This window comes from Sinohyriopsis cumingii, chromosome 11 (genome assembly GCF_028554795.1).
Source record: "Sinohyriopsis cumingii isolate HCF-2022 chromosome 11, ASM2855479v2, whole genome shotgun sequence".
Classification (NCBI taxonomy): Eukaryota; Metazoa; Mollusca; class Bivalvia; order Unionida; family Unionidae; genus Sinohyriopsis; species Sinohyriopsis cumingii.
The window spans coordinates 64,468,912-64,488,761 of NC_142971.1; the positions used below are offsets into that span (position 1 = coordinate 64,468,912).

The window sequence follows — 19,850 nt, forward strand, 5'->3', positions numbered from 1 at the left end:
TGCATTTCTTCAAAGATTTGAAATTGTGTGCAACCTTGTATGCTTCTTGTCTTTGTTTATCAATGTAGCCTCAAGACAGAACCAAAACTCCTTAACAATGCAGCCTGAATGCTGAGATGGGATTTGGAGTTACAGATTTTAGGAGTGAATGACAAATGCTTTGTTAGTTAATGTTGGTGACAAAACTGAAAAGGCTGTCTGAACTGTTCTAGCTAACTTAACGGAAAGAAATCACACAGTCAAGTAAATAATGTGCTTTGTAGCCTGGTATAAAAGAAATAGTTTCTAACCTTTCATTATTGTTCTGGTGGTGCTAACAGCAGCAGCAGTTGTGTGTGTGTGTGTGTGTGTTGTGGTGGTAGTGGGGTAAATCACAACAATCTAGCTAATCAGGAGAATTCAAAGTGTAATCAGCCAACATTAGGCCATGTTGGAATATTGATATACTGCTGTGTGGGACCCTGGCAGGCTTACAAAGTTACATATCAAATAAATCCAGTGATACATAGCCACTGAAATTGACCCATATATTATCATTAAGTTTAAGAGAAATTTCTTCTCAAAAAAACACCATATCACTTACAGCTGATTTAAATGATTTCTGAGTTTACAGAATCATCACAGATAGTAAGATAAGGTATAGAACAAATATTACGAGTGGAAAATTCAGTTTAAGATTAAAGCATTTGAACTGCTTGGCTTTTAATAACCATGTACCATAAAACTTACTATTGCATGTCCAAGTCACTCTCTCAGAATGAGGTTGCTTCTTTCAGCATGACTGACAATTTAATCCTAATATTTTACCATGCAAAGAGAGACCTGCAAAAAAAAAGAAACAAGTTATACTGAGGAAACATGAGAACTTCAGAGGAGAAACTTTATGTGTATTGTCAACTGCATAAAAAGTTCTGAACTAATTTGAATGTTTAAATCCCATGAATATGAAAATGTTTTTCCTGTTGTGTACATCCATGAAAGACAAGAAATATACATTTCCCTTAAGGTGATAAAGGCAGAGCAACTCTGATTTTGGCTAGGGGAATCTGCATGCCAAGAGAAAAGACTGATCTGCTTGTTCAGCAACTTACATTATAATTATCAAAAAGAATTGTTGCTACACTGCTTTGAGAAAGTCAAGTTCTTGGCACAAGGAAAATCCTATATACCTGTCCAGAAGCAAAGTTATGGGAAATTGTATGCAAGTTCATTGTGCAAGACTACTGAACCATGAACAAGCAAAGAACATACATGTGACATAAAACCAACAGAATATTTAACTCACAATGCATTTAGCTTAGCCACTATATCTAACAGATTCTATCATTTAATTGTAAGCTTTTTCCATTTTGAAAACTGAACCTAGAATTTTCAGCATAATTTGTATAGCATAACATTTCTTATTATCGTTCAAGTGTGAGATATGAATCTCTGATGTCAGCTTCATAGTGGGGTCATGATAGTAAAAACTAAGTTGATGTGCTAAAACTTTCATCATCTTGCCAAAAACATAGCAATGTGTATCACTATTTGCAATTCCAATGACAATTCCATGGTGGTATTAACCATTCACAACAATTTGTTTATTAATAATTACTTTCAAGTGTATCTGCTCCTCTGGAGCTAAATTACTTTTAAGAATCCATGTTGACATGCTATGCAGTTGTTTCTGTGTGTCTCTACTGAAATATGAGTAGTAGTTGTTAAAATAGGAGTGCAGTCCTTAACACCTACACAAAGAACAAGAAAATACATCAAATGTAATCCCCATTATTTTCTTGTATCTAGTAAGTACAGCCTAAAATATGCTGCTTTGTCATGATGTAAATTGTTTGAACATTGAGGTACACAACACAGTTACCTCCCCCTCAGATGAGTTATTACATACAATGAAAGGAAGGAAATGAAACTAATGCATTAAAATTACTTACATACAAAGAAACAGAAAATTGTAATGGATGTGGCTGACTGCACCAATAAAAAATTAGGTTTTCTTAAAGGTGCAAGAGACAGTTTGTACGCATGAATTCAATGATGAATTCACCTTCCTAATATAAAAAAAAAATAACGAAAAATAAAAGACACAAGTGAGGTCTAAAAGGAAAATAGTTTTAGATAGGTGTATTAAAACAAAGTATAAGAATATTATTCACTTGACCAGAGAAGTAAATGGCAGTTCATAGCAAAAGAAGTTTATGCACCCCAATGCTAATTTATACTGCATTTTTCATGTCCGATGGTTATGTTAAACACGGTGTGATGCTAACACTGCAAACACAGTCCCTTTCTCATGGTGATAAATCTACAAAACATCTGTGTACTAAACAGCTTGATGCAATTCAAAATAGTTTTTATCTAAGCCAATTTTGAGATATTATTCATGCCCTTATCCCACGTGTCTACTGTTATGGGTGGCTAGCTCTTCTTCTTAGCTGATCATTGGTATTATAGTGTCTACATGCTGTATGGAAGGTGTACATGCCTCACATCAATTTCAAGAGCAATACAAGATCAAAACACCTAATTCACAAATATATTCATATCCTGAATTATTAAATGATATTAATGATCTGTGGTTTTAAAATAAGTAATAGAAAAGAGTGAAAATCAACAAGCTTTGTAAAATTCAACAAAAGTTTATATCCCTAGAATACAAAGTGATAATGTGTGTTGTGTGTGTGATTTGGATTTTTAACATAGCTTTAACAATTTTTCAGTCATTTTGCTATGATGCATGCTGTGTGGCAGTTTAATGTGTAGCACTGGGACATCATGCTGCAAACATGTAGCATGATGTTCCACCCAGTCACACTATCTTGACACCAGGCCGACCAGTCCTAATACTTACCTCTTAATGCTGAGTGCAAAGTGAGGCAGCTGTTAGTACCATTTTTATAACTTGTTGGCATGACTTGGCCAATGATCAAACTCATGATCTCCATCATCTGAGGCGTATGCTCTAACCACTAGGCCACCGGAGCAGTCTAAGTGAAAATGTAAAAACTGCTTACTGTATTGCAAATAAAATCCCAAATAATTGTACAATTTCTAACACAAGTCCTAATGAATAACATTCTGAATAAACTTGAATGGTATTCCAAATAATTTCCAATGCTGAAGGTGTTGATGTGCCTGTAGTGGTCTGTAGTCCCTAATGTACTAATGTACCAATGGCCTAAATTGTAATGATGTGCCAAGTCTTTTGATGAATCACAGTAATACAGTCCAAGAAGTCCTTGTTTGAATATACTTCCAAGTTAATGTCTCTTTCCAAGAATATTGTAGAGCACTTTGTATTTTCAGTGAATAATAAATAATTTCACCCAGATCAAAATCTAAATACAACAATATAAATGATTTCTGCCCAGATGTTATTGAAAGAACATATATTTTTCCAGTAGACAGTATTACAAAGCCCTCTACTTGACCTAGGTCACAATTAGCATTTTCTTTAAAAAAAAATTACTTAATGGAAAGTTTCATTGAAAAAGATTTTGTTACTAAAATTATAATAGAGAACACAATGAACTAATGCCTTTGACTCAGATAATGATCCTAATATTTAATCTACTCTATGTATCAATTGTTTACAGAAATACCAAAAAATCTTTGATTCTGGTCAGGTAGACACTGAACTTGATTTTGGACAAGGTCAGCTACAAAATTAAATTTTACATATCCCATAGCATATATGAATTATAAAAACTAGCAAACAGTGCAAATAAAATATACATAAGAACAATAATGGCTGAAATAGTCAAATTAAAGCCTTAAGTTAAAAAATTGACAGGGTCCAGTTTACAAAACTATCCCATGCCACATTTTGACCTAGTGAACTTTGGTATGTCATGTATGTATTTAACGGTGACCACTAACAAACGTTGAAGAAAAAAACAGATCATTTTTTTATTTGAAACTTGCCATCACACATCTTGACAAATTAATAAGTTGCCTCAGAAACTTATATTTTCAAAAGTAAAAGACAATTATCTTTATTAAGTTATGAATTCTATATGTTTTAAGAGAAAATAAAAAAATTCCAGTTTGTGACCTGAAAATCTTACGGACTCGAAAATAAAACAATCGGCACAGCATATAACAATTTCATAACTTTTCAGTCACCAGATACATGTGTAGATTTAAAAGCAATAATTCCCAAATCAGGAGGTATAAACTTCTGGGCTACTGTTTCCGTGGTTGTTAGCTCCAACTGTTTATTTACTTATAAATATGACTTTACCCATCACCATCTTGACGAAGTGTCCTTGAGTATAATCACAATCTTTCATTTACAAGTTATTTTTAGGAACAAAGACGCATGGTACTGAGACAGTGGACAGTGTAATATGCATTTTTTTTCTTTTTTCTTGAACGGATTGTGCATCTATCAATGCGATGTGAATTCTAATGCACAATCTGAGATGATTTACCCCAAATTACATAAGAAATTATTTGAATAGGCCTACATGTTTGTAATATCTTTTTATTTACTTGTATACATATGTGAATACTTAAGATTTAATTTAAGGTATTATAAAAAAATGTTTCTACGTTTTACATTTTTGCCACGTCTCTTTCGTTGATGAGAAAACTTTATTTCCAATAGGCGGAAATTTTGGAGGACAGGTTATTTTCATATTTGCATTTTTTGGTCAGCTCTGGGTGTAATATCTTAGGGATTATGTAGGGTTTGTTGTTATCATATAAATATGTAAGAATGACACTAAGATAAATCCCTAAAAGCTAATATTACCCGTTGAAAATGCATTTTTTAAAAATACATTGAGCATATATCTCTCCAAATTGATATACACTTTAGATTATGTTTCACATCTGGAAGCAGACTATAGAGCGATAACTTACTACAGTACGGTCAAATGCATGTTCCCATCGCAGTCACGTAGACTGAAATCACTCGGCTATATGGCTTGATTATACAGGTTGGTGTTTTTTGCTTGCCAGGTACAGTAGTCGTCTGTTTACACTCCGGCGGAAATGAAATAGCACATGCATAAATCAGACTGGCACACTTGTTGTATGCCAACATTCATGCAAAATTGGGAACCATTCTCAGAATGTAATGTTATGAGAAAGATGTACATGAGAAATAACAAAGTTATTGTCCCATGATATGATAGAGGCGGGATATAGGTGCTTGGTCTATTGACGAACATTCAAGTAGGATTCATTCAAACATGACGGTGGCGTGGCGCTTGTTTGCTGTGTATGTCTTCTATTATATATGACATAAACACTTATTTTGGCATCCGACTTAAACAAGAGGATTATAAGGCCGTTTAAATCAGTCATTCAGTGATTTACAGCCATTTAACAATGAGATTGGGCAGTAATAATAATGGAGATGTTACTTAAAACTCAAGGGCACTAGGAACTAACTTCACTTCTACATTATACATGAAACAAATGCAATGTGAATGGAGAGTTAATAAATATATTAAAAGGATGTATCATTCAGGCCAATGAGAAAGGACGTTGCATGTTTTCAAAATGGCAAATCAAAACGAACATTGATCCGTGTATATAACAAACAGTACCTAGTGTGGACCTAAGGATACTGTGTACCAACCCATGTGATTGAGTTCTAGTGAAACGTTCAAGCATAGAAATAAACAGCTTGGTGTATGTACATGTGTACCTGTAATTACTCCGCAAAACTGATACACGTCATTTGGAATTCACAAAGTATTCATGTAGCAGTGTCATTAAGCGATAATTGACACACCAACTAAAAAGACTACAATTACAGTGTTTATTAGACTTGTATAGTTCTTTGATACCAAACTGTTATCATACTATATCGTGGATTGAACTTGGATTCTCAGTTGTTGATGAAGTACATAATTTTATACTCTGAAAAGGTTGCTTGAAATATATCCCGAACTTAGGTTAGTTTAGAATCCAGTTTTAGTATTGTTATATCTTTCCTAGTATTTGCTTATAAAATAATCAGATTATTGGATACGAAAAGAATTAAAAACTTTATAGCATAAAAAGAGTGGACAAGTAGAATACAAAGATTTGTTTCACAATCACGGTATTCAGGACTGCTGTGACTGCTACATGCATATTTGCTGGGTCTGAAAGTTATAGTATGAGTGAATAATTACTTAATAATATTCAGTTATCACATTAATAGAGGAAGTGTCTTGATCAGTTTAACGAATTTTATTCCACTTAGAATTCTACATTAATTATGACAGAAGCAAATCCTTATTTCACCCTTTTGGAGAATGTCTGGCCACCACCAGATGAGAGCACACTGGCCAGGTACAGGCATTTACAGGAACTTCATGAGCAAAGGATGAGTCGAGAGAGAAGCTTGAGGGGAATTGATGCATCGAACAATAATACAAGCAGTTCAGGCACAGATCATGCTGGATCTCAGCAAAACAGCTCTGTCTCATCAGGAGAAGTGTCCCGCCACAGGATTCATAATCGAGATTTTTCACAACTTATACGAAGACGACCAAGGTCAGTCCAGAGAAGTGATGCTGACAGGTCATCAAGGTCAGTTCCTGAACCTGTGGAAGTTACCGCTGACAGTGTCAGACCACGTTTAAGTGAACTTAAATTTGACAGTTTGTTGGCAGATTTTGAAGCCAGTTTTCCAGATACTGCCACATTATTAGCAAGAACAAGTAGAGGCTCTTTTGATGCTGGTATTTTAACACAAAACAGGACCTCTCGACCCACTTTATCAAGATCAAGGTCAGATGCTTCTAGATTCTTACACCGTAGGCATAGTCAGGACACTGGACTTAATTCCAGCAATAGAATTTTGGCATCTGGAACAAATGAGGACTCGAGTGGTGCATCTAATATAAATCTGGCAACTGGGTTGCTTAGGGACTCAGGAATTGAGTCTGGCAGTAGAAATTTGGTATCTGGGCCTTTACGTGATTTGGAACAAGCTTTCTCTAATGCTACAGCTAGTATATTAGGAACAGACTTGTCAAGTTCAAGAATACTAGGAGGACGTCCAAATGCAACTACAAATTATCAGAGGTTTGTGATGTCAAGTGGCTCACCAACTGTGTCGAAAAGTACTGCTGGTCATAGGAATAGAGACAACATAGGAACTATCCAAGAACATAGTGATTCCTCAGATACAACAGAGAGTCTTAGCCAGTCTATTGACTCGACCACAGATTCATCTGTCTCTTCAGTTTCAGACATTCAAAAGGCAATTCAGCAGACATCAGGTGATCAGCAGAAAGACCAGACCATGCAGGGACATGTGGCAGAATTCCAGATTGAATTTGATGAGAATGATACTGTGCCTGTTCTGGGAAGTGGAGAGAAGAGGGTTATCTACATCGATAAAAAGGGCATCACTCATTATTTGAAGCCTGATCACCCCTTCCTGATAGCACTTTCAAGAAACATAATTACAAAAGTTTCTGAATATTCCAGGAATAGTACTGAAGTGTGCCAGCAAAGTGCTTCAAGCAGCAGGGTAGAAAGCCAGTCTGAAGCAAATGCTAGCTCAAGTCCAGAATCTGTTAGAGAAGGTAGTGTCAGAAGTAAGACAACAGTAGCAACATCCACAATTGTTACAAATGAGACAAACAGTGCCTCCAGTGCTCCAGTGACATTTCAGACAGGTGGGCTGTGTGCCGACAAATCTTGTAATGAGAGACAAAAAGAGAAAGATGTGAATTCTGAAATCATGGAAAGTGTTGATTTCTTGATTAACCGCCTGGGTGTGGTTGATATAGATCCAAACGCTTTGTCTCTGGAGGAACTTAAGGAAATTCAGAGAGCATTGTCTGAGGAACTCAGTGATGAAGATTTTCCTCTAGAATATCAGTCTGAAAGTGGCCAAAATGTATTTCAGAATGAGGATTTGATACATGAAGAGGATGGGGCAATACCATATAGGACTGACCCCTTTGATAGCTGACATTATTCATGTTTTCTTCTAAACAAACTTGGAGAGTAGAAACGTAATGGTTGCTACGCGATTCTGAGTACATAGTATTAATAACTTTCTGATACAAGTATTTTGTTCATAATGCATTTGAGAAAAATGGACAGTTCTATTTTATTTCTAGATGCTGCAAACAAGAATGTTAGTACTAAAGATGTCATATTATCATGATCACCTCAGCTAATCTATAAATCCAATGCATATGTATGTACAAAGTATATTCAGTTTCTGAATGCATTATTGCATGCATTCACAATGCATTATAACATGCAAGTTACCTGGGGTGTGCAACAATTCCGAGTCTAAATTCATGCCTCTAAAATGGCTGCTACAGCTGCTGGAAAACTGAATTTGACTCTGATCATCAGGAAATAAGTGGAATTTATTGATAAGAAGTTATATTTGTAGATCTTGGAAGTGTGTACTCATGGTAGTAATAATTGTTCATGGGAGTTGTTAATTTAAAAAAAATATGATTTGATGTAATTTTAGACTCGGTATATGTTAATACAATCATATGAATTTTGGTGAATAGTTGAGTCATTTACACTTACTTTTGATCTTTTTATGTGTCTAGCAGGTACCGCAAAATCTTGGCTATTTTTTGTTTTGTTGAAATAATTTACATGATGACATAGATTGAATTTAGCAGGACAGGTCTCCCTTTTATGTGTATTTTGTAAGTTTGATGACTTGCGATTAGTTGATGACTTAAATTCCCTGATGCCAGTTCTGTGAATTTAATTGCATTAAGAATAAAGATACAAATGACTTACTGATATTTCTGAATGCAACATAGATTGACATCATAACAGCGTCGTGTATAAATGCATGCCAGCTAATAAGCCAGTTGGTGTTAATTACCAAGCTTGGTTGTACACACATCCAGTTTCTCATTTTCTGATGTCTGATGTTAAGTAGTTTAATGGAGAAATCATTTAAAACTTTTAACAGCTGATTGAATAGGAGAATATTATTGTAAATTCTTGAGACTTGTTCAATTATTTTTAGATATGTTATTGAATGGTGTAAAGTGTCATAAAGTCTTTTACTTTCCCTTTTATTGGCTTCGTGAAAAAATTGCACAGCTGTGATTTATTTAGAAACCTATCGACAAGGTTAGTGTGATGAATGAAATGTTTTTAATTTTGCAGCATTTTCAAACAGTTTATAATTTTTTTAATTATGTATTTATTCAGTCCCAGACCTTAATAAATTAAAAGTAGATAGTACGTTATGTGAATGGTTTGGGCATATATTTTACAAATATTATTTGGCTGTTTCATACAGGTGCTCATAAGAGTATCCACAACATGACATTATTGCTGTCATATAGCTGGTTTTAATTTTGTAGATAATGGTGCTATTAAAAGCTTTTATATTTTAAAATGTATTGTTTACTTTTAAACTTTGTCCTTTTCTCCATCTCCCTAGTACATAATACATTGTGGTGGAATTGGCACCATGGAACAGGTCAAAAATGGATAGAAACAAAAGAACAAAATCAAGGAATAATCCATTGTGAGCTAATAATAATTTCAAAAATTTCACAGATGGTAAAACATTGATAGACTTATTGTCATTTGTTAAATTTTTTTTCTCCAGATTTTCTTAGTAAAAATCCTTTTATTTTTTTACTGTTGATATTGTGTGGTCATTGAGGTAGATATTCTCACTCAAAACTACCTGTCTGTCCATTGAGAGTGCCCGGCATTGAGCACATCTGCTGGTCAAAAGCAGGTAGAATAAATAGAAAAAAACAGCTAGATTAATCATTTAGGACCTGAACTTAATTTAAAATTTCACAGATGGTGTAACATTGCCCATTTTTTAAAAACACATTTTTTCATAATTTGTTTGCGTTTAATCTCTTTTTCAAACCATTTTTACTACAACTAATAGTGGCCGAGTGGTATAAAGCGCTCTCTGTTATGGATCACTGCCATCTCACCCCTGTCTGCGTGGGTTCGAGTCTGGGATACAGCCAATGTGGGTATGTGAGAAAGCTTGCCAGTAGCTTCTCATGGGTCGGTGGTTCTTTCCAGGGTTTTCCTGCGTTCTTCCTCCACCATTAATACTGGCCACCATGTATAGTCTATCGTGTGCTGAAAAATGGCGTTAAACCCTACAACAACAACTACTACCACTCATCATAGATGAGAAAAGCTTATGCGAAGGTTGTTGTGTGTTTGTCATATGACATCTATCATCTATCAGTACAACGTTTTGTTATTACTCATTCACTAATTGGAGGATTGCCATGAAACTCCCATGGTCTTGGTCAGGGGTCTCAGACTCAAACCACCCTGAGGGCTGCATGAAGGCATTTAAATGGCCCAAGGGCCATACCACCTTTGTTATCTCATGTGACACCTTGTGATGCCAATCATTTTTTGGGTCACAGGAAATGGCTTGGTGGGCTGCATGTGGCCTGCAGGCAACATGTTTGAGACCCCTGGTGTAGGTGGTCCTAATTGAAAATGGTGCTGAACTGAATATCCATTATGGCTTCCAAAGTCGCCATGTTATAATCCTGTTATTGAGATACTTTCAACACTTATTATGCCCAATTCACAGCTTGATGACATCTTTATAAAACCCATTGACTTTCAGGGTGATAGGCGGAAGGCTTAAATTGCTAGATGCATAATTCATGCATAACTTGCTGGAAAATTCCAGACATAAAATTTTACCCTTGATCAGACAGGATAGATTTGGGAAGTCCAAAAAGTGTTAAAAACTTTACGAAAGCTTTTACAATGACTTTAGTTTTAATATTCCTCAAAGGGGTATTGCCTCTGGAAATCTTGTGGACGAACACTGCCCCAGTGCTAGACATCACTATAAACTGCCACATTACAGACATCGTAGCGATATGACTGAAAAATTGTTAAAGCTACGCTAAAAATCCCAAATCACATCACATCACATTGTAATCAGCATGTATTGGTTGCCTGACTTGGTCTTTAATAAGGGACCAACATAGTCTACCATTATTCAGCTAAATGGGTCATCAAATACAGGAACAGGTTGCAGTTAAGTCTTAGGTATCCTCAGATTGGGGTTTCCTACCTGTCTGCATGTTTACAGTGAGAGCTTCCATTTGTTTTGAAACAAAGATAAATTGACAGTGTTTGGGACCCGTGGCAACAACCAAGTTAGAAATTATAAATTGATGAATGAAAATTTCATGTTTTGTGCATTTTTCTATATCCTTGATGCTTTTTTGTTTTAAATCAGTCGGGGTACAGAAGGGAATGTGTGGAAATACTATACTACTATGAGTTATTTATGTACTTAAGCCAGGCCTATGCGCTCTCTGGCCATTGTTGTTCAGAAAAGTAGCTTCAGTAGAGTTTGATACGTAGGAAAGGTCTATTGCAGTTTGCCAGTAGATCATGGTCTGTGCTGGGTTTTTTTAACTGATCAACTTGGATCTTGATCTGTAGGCAGATCTTCGTCAAAACTAGCTGTTCATAGTGGGTTGCAGGCTAAACAAGCAAATATGTTTTTTCAATGAGTCATTGTGTGAGTTGTTGATGTTTTGGGTTTAATGCCATTTGACAGACCAAGATGGAGAGGAAGAAGCTGGGGAAAACCATGATAATAACTACTAACCCACAGGAAGCTCCTGGCATGCTTTCTCACATACTCTTATTGACCAAGCCCAAAACTCAAATCTACACAGACTGAGGTGAGAAGGCAGTGTGCTTCATAATGTCAGTTGCTTCTGACCACTTTGTCATCCGTGGCAACAGTGTCATTGTGTCCCATGTTTATGTTGTAAAGTTACATGTGGTACAGTAAAATGTATTAAATACAGACACATCAATTATTCTCTGGACTTGCATATCACAAGAACAAATGAAGTGTCCCCCAATACACATTAGTACTCATATAAATTATATAGGATATCATGTCTTTCTCATGAATTTTGTATCATATATCATAGAGACCAACAAAGTGCCTTTTGCTGCCCCCCCCCCCCCCCCTGGTAAACAGCTGCATGCTTGTAATAATTGCCAGAGACACCACTTCACTTCAGACTTGTTGTATGTTAAAAGGAACCAACAAGGCACCCTAAATACACAACTATATACACTGTTTAATTATCAGGGACACCATTTCTTTGGGTATTTCTGTCATAGGCACCAACAAATTGTCTGCTACATACACTGCGTACATGTTTAAATTTTCAAGAATATCACTTTCCTGGATTTTTCTATCATAGGGACCAACAAAGTGCCACCTTTTACACAACTGTACAGGTGTATGAATTTTCAGGGAAACAGCTGTATTCTGGACTGTTGCCTTATTGGCACCAACAAAATGTCCCCAATATATGCAACTATTTACATGTATAATTATCAGGGATACCATTTTCCTGTGCTTTCTTATTATAGAGACCAGCAAAGTGTCCCTGTTATATGCAACTGTATACACGTGTATGTTTTCAGGGACATCATTCCCTGTTCTTTTCTGTTATAGAGACCAGCAAAGTGTCCCAAGTATGCAGTTTTATTGATGTACAAACTTACAGGGACACACTGCTTTGTGTTGTTCTGTTACATGCACCAACAAAGTGACTCTGCCCGATTCACAACTATATACACAATATACACCCATATAAAGTATCAAGGACATGGCGTCTCTGGACTTACTGTATTTGGGACCAAGAAATTGTTAGCTCTGTACACTGCATGAATTGTCATGCAGTGTACAGTTATTATCATAGAAAGGGGCCAATGTAAATAAAAATTTGTATACACTAAATAAATTGTCATGAACACTACTCAGAACATTTCTTTCATAGGACCACATAACATAAAAACAAATGTATACACTGTAAATTATCAGGGATATTGTGTGTTTATTTTGGCTTTTCTATGATAATAACTAGTGGACTTTAAAAGGGGCCAATGTAAATAAACATTCGTATACACTAAATAAATTGTCATGAACACTACTTCTCAGAACTTTTTTTTCATAGGACCACATAAAGTAAAAACAAACAAAAACAAATTTATACACTGTAAATTATCAGGATACTGTGTGTTTCTTTTGGCTTTTCTATGATAATAACTCGGAACCAAGAAAGTGTCGCCCAGATAAATTATTTACATTGTCAGTTATGAGGGATATCATGGGCTTTTGATATCAGAGTCCAGTGTTATGTCCCCTAGATATACATATACTTTATAAAATCATCATTTATACCGACTCTATTTTAAAATTTATTTCAGATTGTAACACTGAATATTTTAAATTTAAAATTGGTATTATAGTAATGTAAAGTCTGGCGCATTGAAAACCCGCCATGTTAGAGGAGATGAAAAGGCTGTCTGAAAATGTAAATAAAGTCTGGCACATTGAAAACCCTTCATGTTAGAGGAGATGAAAAGACTGTCTGACAATGTAAATAAAGTCTGGCACATTGAAAACCCTGCATGTTAGAGGAGATGATTAGACTGTCTGACAAATGTAAATAAAGTCTGGCACATTGAAAACCCTGCATGTTAGAGGAGATGATTAGACTGTCTGACAATGTAAATAAAGTCTGGCACATTGAAAACCCTGCATGTTAGCGATGAATAGACTGTCTGACAACATAAATAAAGTCTGACCCATTGAAAACCCTTCATGTTAAAGGAGATGAAAAGACTGTCTGAAAATGTAAATAAAGTCTGGCACATTGAAAACCCCGCATGTTAGAGGAGATGAAAAGACTGTCTGAAAATGTAAATAAAGTCTGGCCCATTGAAAACCCTTCATGTTAGAGGAGATGAAAAGACTGTCTGAAAATGTAAATAAAGTCTGGCACATTGAAAACCCTGCATGTTAGAGGAGATGAATAGACTGTCTGACAATGTAAATAAAGTCTGGCACATTGAAAACTCTGCATGTTAGAGGAGATGAATAGACTGTTTGACAACATAAATAAAGTCTGGCACATTGAAAACCCTGCATGTCAGTGGAGATGAATAAGTTGACCATTTAACCTGTATATCTTTCAAGTTATTTTAATATACTGATTCCCATGTATATTGTATGACACCACATCATCTGCTAAGAAAAGATCTGCCACATTTGGATTGATTGACTTCAGGTGAGTGGGTTCACAAATGGGATTGATGCCAGAGAAGGTGGTCTGTTACCATGGTCTTAACTGTCTTAAAAAGATGCTTGGAAAAAAATCTAGAATCATAATTTTAAATTTGATGGGCATTCTCCATACCCATCTCATTAGATTGCTGCGATTTTCTGTCACATTCTGGAAACTGTTTCCAACATAACATTATGCTTAACAAAATTATTCACATATTGTTTTCAAATTAAAATTAGGGGTGCAGTGCTGCATGAACAGTGGTCCCTTAACTTTTGTTTATGTTACCTTTTTTGCACTTGCCATTGTCTCCCTGGATGCCCCACATCTGAGTAACATGTTCTTTAACTTCTTTATTTAGCACTACACCACTGACTAAAATGATTATAGATGTAACATGTTTACAGATGAGGTTCAGCTGATAGCACATATCATTTCCATACTAAAGGGTTTATAGATGTAAACATGTTTACAGATGAGGTTCAGCCGATAGCACATACCATGTTCATACTAAAGGGTTTATAGATGTAAACATGTTTACAGATGAGGTTCAGCTGATAGCACATTCTATTTTCATACTATAGGGTTTATAGATATAACATATTTACAGATGAGGTTCAGCTGATAGCTCATACCATTTTCATACTAAAGGGTTTATGGATATAACATGTTTGCAGGTGAGGTTCACCCAATAGCACATACCATTTCGATACTACAGGGTTTATAGATATATTTACAGATGAGGTTCAGCTGATACCACATACCATTTCCATACTAAAGGGTTTATAGATATATTTACAGATGAGGTTCAGCTGATACCACATACCATTTCCATACTAAAGGGTTTATAGATGTAACATGTTTACAGATGAGGTTCAGCTGATAGCACATTTTAAAAAAATCATTTGCTTACACAGGTGCTATTCTATGGAATGAACTTCCCAAAGCAATTTGAGCAGAAGCGAACCAAAATGTGTTAAAAACAAAAACATATGACTACTATCTTGAAAGGCCATTTTCATTGTAAATATTGAAATACAAGCACTCCAATTTAGTCTTTTCATGCGTTTCAAATACACTTGGTGCTTTTATACTAAATGTACTTTTTAAAAAAAATCTTCCCTCTTGATGTACAATGGTTTGTTCATCCAGAGTGCCACAGTGGGTAAGAGTATATTTAACCTAGAGGTGTAATGGTGAATATCATAAACAGGTAGAGCCCATCCTCTTGTGGGGGTGGAATAAGGAAGTTTCAGAAATACATGTAGAATGTTTCAAGTTCACACTTTTTATTTGAATTTTGTTTGTTTCTATTATGAAAGCATTTATTATTCTTTGCATACCATGAGAATATTATTTCTTATTTATGCACATAATTTTACATTTATGGGCACACTGAACTTAGTCATGTGTAACTTTTGTGTTTTTAAATTGATGTCAGAATATACATCCAGCATGTTTGTCGATACTGAGCTAGTCTTGAATCTGAACAACAAATGTCAGGACAGTTAATTTCGGGTTGTTGCATATGCCATGTTTTATGAGGGTCATACCAATTTCTTGCTTACACAGGAAAATAAATTGCCACACATCACTGCTTAGTCATATGTGAGGAGGTAAAACAAGCTTTCTGATGTCAAGCTGTACTTGATGTAGTATCATATGACAACACATGATTTGTTTTAGGGTGTGTTCTATGGACAGAACACAATTTGTTTTAGGGTGTGTTTTATGTACAGAAAACATGAATTGTTATAGAATGTGTTCTAAGGATGGAACACAAGTTGTTTTAAATTGTGTTTTTATGGACAGAAAACGAATTGTTATAGGCTGTGTTCTATGGACAGAACACATAACTAGTTTTAAAATGTGTTCTGTGGACAGAACACAACTTGTTTTAGGGTGTTTTATGGACAGAACACATAAATTGTTACAGGATGTGTTCTATGGACAGAATACATAACTTGTTTTAGGGTGTGTTCTATGGACAGAACACATAACATGTTTTAGGTGGTGTCACAGGCAAGACATGATTTGTATTATGTGTCTGGATGGTCACAGTGACAGGTTACCTTATGATGGATGACTGTCATTTTTGCATGTGCACATTTTATCCATTCAGCTGTGCTGAATTATATGTTCCCAGATTTACAACCTAGTCTTCCTTATGGACTGATTTGATTTTTTAGCGACAAGCTTGGGATTTGCTTTAAAAAAATGGTTGGCTCCCAAATAGTTTGAAAAACACAATATTCCTACTTTGATTTGTAGAACTGATTGTATCCATTATATTAGTTTTTGAAAAATAAATTAGATCTTGAGGTACAAGAAACAAAATTCCTGGTTTGAAAGAAAATTCCAGTCCCACTCCCCCTGCATTAAATGCCCCTTATATCTTCTGAAGATTATTATGAATGGCTGACCCACCATTCCTGGGCTTTATTATTTATGGCTGACTCACCATTCCTGGGCTTGATTATGTATGGCTGACCCACCATTCCTGGGCTTTATTATGTATGGCTGACCCACCATTCCTGGGCTTTATTGTGTATGGCTGACCCACCATTCCTGGGCTATCAACTCTGCCTAAATGGTCCAAGATGAAAGGTACTGTAAAGATCGTCAAGAGAGTGGCAAGCATTTATATACACAATGGACCTAAAAATATAAATCTACAAAGATTTTGGATCAGTATGAGATTTGAATGTATTTTAAAGACATCATATCTGAAACTAGCTTTATTAGGTACAATATTAATGGAAAGGGGCTTCAAGATTGATCCCATCATGGTCATGATATGTGGGGGGGGGGGCAGCATAGATGTATTAAAAGTGATATTGCTGAGGTTGCTGTTGAATGAAATATCTTCTTTTTTTTTGTCTTTAGTTCATCTGTCCATAGCCTTTGTGAGTTCATAGCATGAGCCTTCCATCACCTGTCTGTCCACATTTCTTTTGTAATATTTTGATTTACAATAACTGCAGGCCCCATTTGTATGTCTAGTGTAAAAAAAAAAATAAAGAAGAATACATATAAACAAGCAATGCCAAAAAGATATATAATTTTTGCATCTGTAATAAAACAAAACAAAAATGTCCACTTGACCTGACAAGTCAAGGGCAGTTCATAGCAAAAGAAATTTATGTATCCCAACCTCAAAATTTTATACCTGCATGTCCGAAGATCATTGTTAACATAAAGTAATGCTCACATTGCAAATGCAAACCTTGGGTGATAATTTTGAAAAACATTGTGTATTAAGCATTCAGAATTGTTGCCATCCAGGCCATTTTTTAGATATTCTTCGCCTTGAAACCATGTGCCAACTGGTTTGGATGGATAGCACCGCCTGCTAGCTGACTAGTGGTATTTGACTGTCTACATTCTGTATAGTAACTACGGGAGGTTTTCATGCCTTACTCACATCAATTTAAATAACAACACGAGTCCAAAACAATAGATTTACAAATATATCCACATCTTTCATTATTCAACAAAAATAGTTTTAAAAAGGTCACACCATAGCTGCATGTTAAAAAAATTTCAAAACTAACCCCTGACACCTCTGAGTAGAAATATACAGTTAAACAGCATCTTAGATACTGCGAATTTCAAACCAAATGGCTGGAAATTATCCTGCCATTGGTGTCTTTCACACAATTTCCATTTTTACATGTTATGTTTTGGTTACTGATAAAAACTCTGTATGCCCTGGCTATTTTCCTAGTATTTGTAAACTCCCTACATATTTTAATTTAATTGAAGTCAGTTATACTGTTTTTACTGTCTCTTGTCCCTTCTTTTATTGAAGTCACAGGCAAAAATGTTCTTACTGGCTGTTGTCCATATTTTAATTGAAATCACTGACTGTTCTTACTGTCTGTTGTCCATACTTTAATGGAAATCACTGACAGTTCTTACTGTCTGTTGTCCATACTTTAATTGAAGTCACTGACAGTTCTTACTGTCTGTTGTCCATACTTTAATTGAATTCACAGACAGACACTGTTCTTACTGTCTGTTGTCCATACTTTAATTGAATTCACTGACAGTTCTTACTGTCTGTTGTCCATACTTTGAACTCAGTGATACTGTTCTTGCCATCTCTTTGACCTGTTTTAAATGAAGTCACTCACATGGTTCTTATTATCATCTTTCCCTACTATAATTGAAGTCAGTGACACTGTTATTACTGTGTCATCCCTACTACAATTGAAGTCAGTGACACTGTTCTTACTGTGTGTTGGCCCTACTTTAATTGAAGTCAGTAACACTGTTCTTACTGTGTGTCAGCCCTACTTTAATTGCAGTAACACTGTTCTTACTGTGTGTCAGCCCTACTTTAATTAAAGTAAGTGACACTGTTCTTACTGTGTGTCGGCCCTACTGTAATTGCAGTAACACTGTTCTTACTGTGTGTCGGCCCTACTGTAATTGCAGTAACACTGTTCTTACTGTGTGTCGGCCCTACTTTAATTATAGTCAGTGACACTGTTCTTACTGTGTGTCATTCCTACTATAATTAAAGTCAGTGACACTGTTCTTACTGTGTGTCATTCCTACTATAATTGAAGTCGGTGACACTGTTCTTACTGTGTGTCATTCCTACTATAATTGAAGTCAGTGACACTGTTCATACTGTGTGTTGTTCCTACTTTAATTAAAGTCAGTGACACTGTTCTTACTGTGTGTCAGCCCTACTTTAATTAAAGTAAGTGACACTGTTCTTACTGTGTGTCGGCCCTACTGTAATTGCAGTAACACTGTTCTTACTGTGTGTCGGCCCTACTGTAATTGCAGTAACACTGTTCTTACTGTGTGTCGGCCCTACTGTAATTGCAGTAACACTGTTCTTACTGTGTGTCGGCCCTACTTTAATTATAGTCATTGACACTGTTCTTACTGTGTGTCATTCCTACTATAATTAAAGTCAGTGACACTGTTCTTACTGTGTGTCATTCCTACTATAATTGAAGTCGGTGACACTGTTTCTTACTGTGTGTCATTCCTACTATAATTGAAGTCAGTGACACTGTTCATACTGTGTGTTGTTCCTACTTTAATTAAAGTCAGTGACACTGTTCTTACTGTGTGTCAGCCCTACTTTAATTAAAGTAAGTGACACTGTTCTTACTGTGTGTCGGCCCTACTGTAATTGCAGTAACACTGTTCTTACTGTGTGTCGGCCCTACTGTAATTGCAGTAACACTGTTCTTACTGTGTGTCGGCCCTACTTTAATTATAGTCATTGACACTGTTCTTACTGTGTGTCATTCCTACTATAATTAAAGTCAGTGACACTGTTCTTACTGTGTGTCATTCCTACTATAATTGAAGTCGGTGACACTGTTCTTACTGTGTGTCATTCCTACTATAATTGAAGTCAGTGACACTGTTCATACTGTGTGCTGTTCCTACTTTAATTAAAGTCAGTGACACTATTCTTACTGTGTGTTATTCCTACCATAATTGAAGTTAGTGACACTGTTCTTACTGTGTCATTCCTACTATAATTGAAGTTAGTGACACAGTTCTTACCGTGTCATCCCTACTATAATTGAAGTTAGTGACACTGTTCTTTCTGTGTGTCATTCCTACTATAATTGAAGTCAGTGACACTGTTCTTACTGTGTGTTATTCCTATTATAATTGAAGTTAGTGACACTGTTCTTACTGTGTCATCCCTACTATAATTGAAGTTAGTGACACTGTTCTTACTGTGTCATCCCTACTATAATTGAAGTTAGTGACACTGTTCTTATTGTGTGTCATCCATACTATAATTGAAGTCAGTGA

The 19,850-nt window shown here is 35.6% G+C and overlaps 1 protein-coding gene across 1 annotated transcript in view; it reads left to right on the plus strand.

Moving 5' to 3' along the window:
* LOC149788589 (uncharacterized) overlaps window positions 1-19,850 on the plus strand; it is a 177,003-nt gene that overhangs the window by 30,415 nt on the left and 126,738 nt on the right. The window contains exon 5 of the mRNA XM_089973529.1: window positions 6,222-7,888. Within this exon, the coding sequence (XP_089829655.1) occupies window positions 6,222-7,888 (1,667 nt within the window). The remainder of the gene's footprint in view (window positions 1-6,221; window positions 7,889-19,850) is intronic.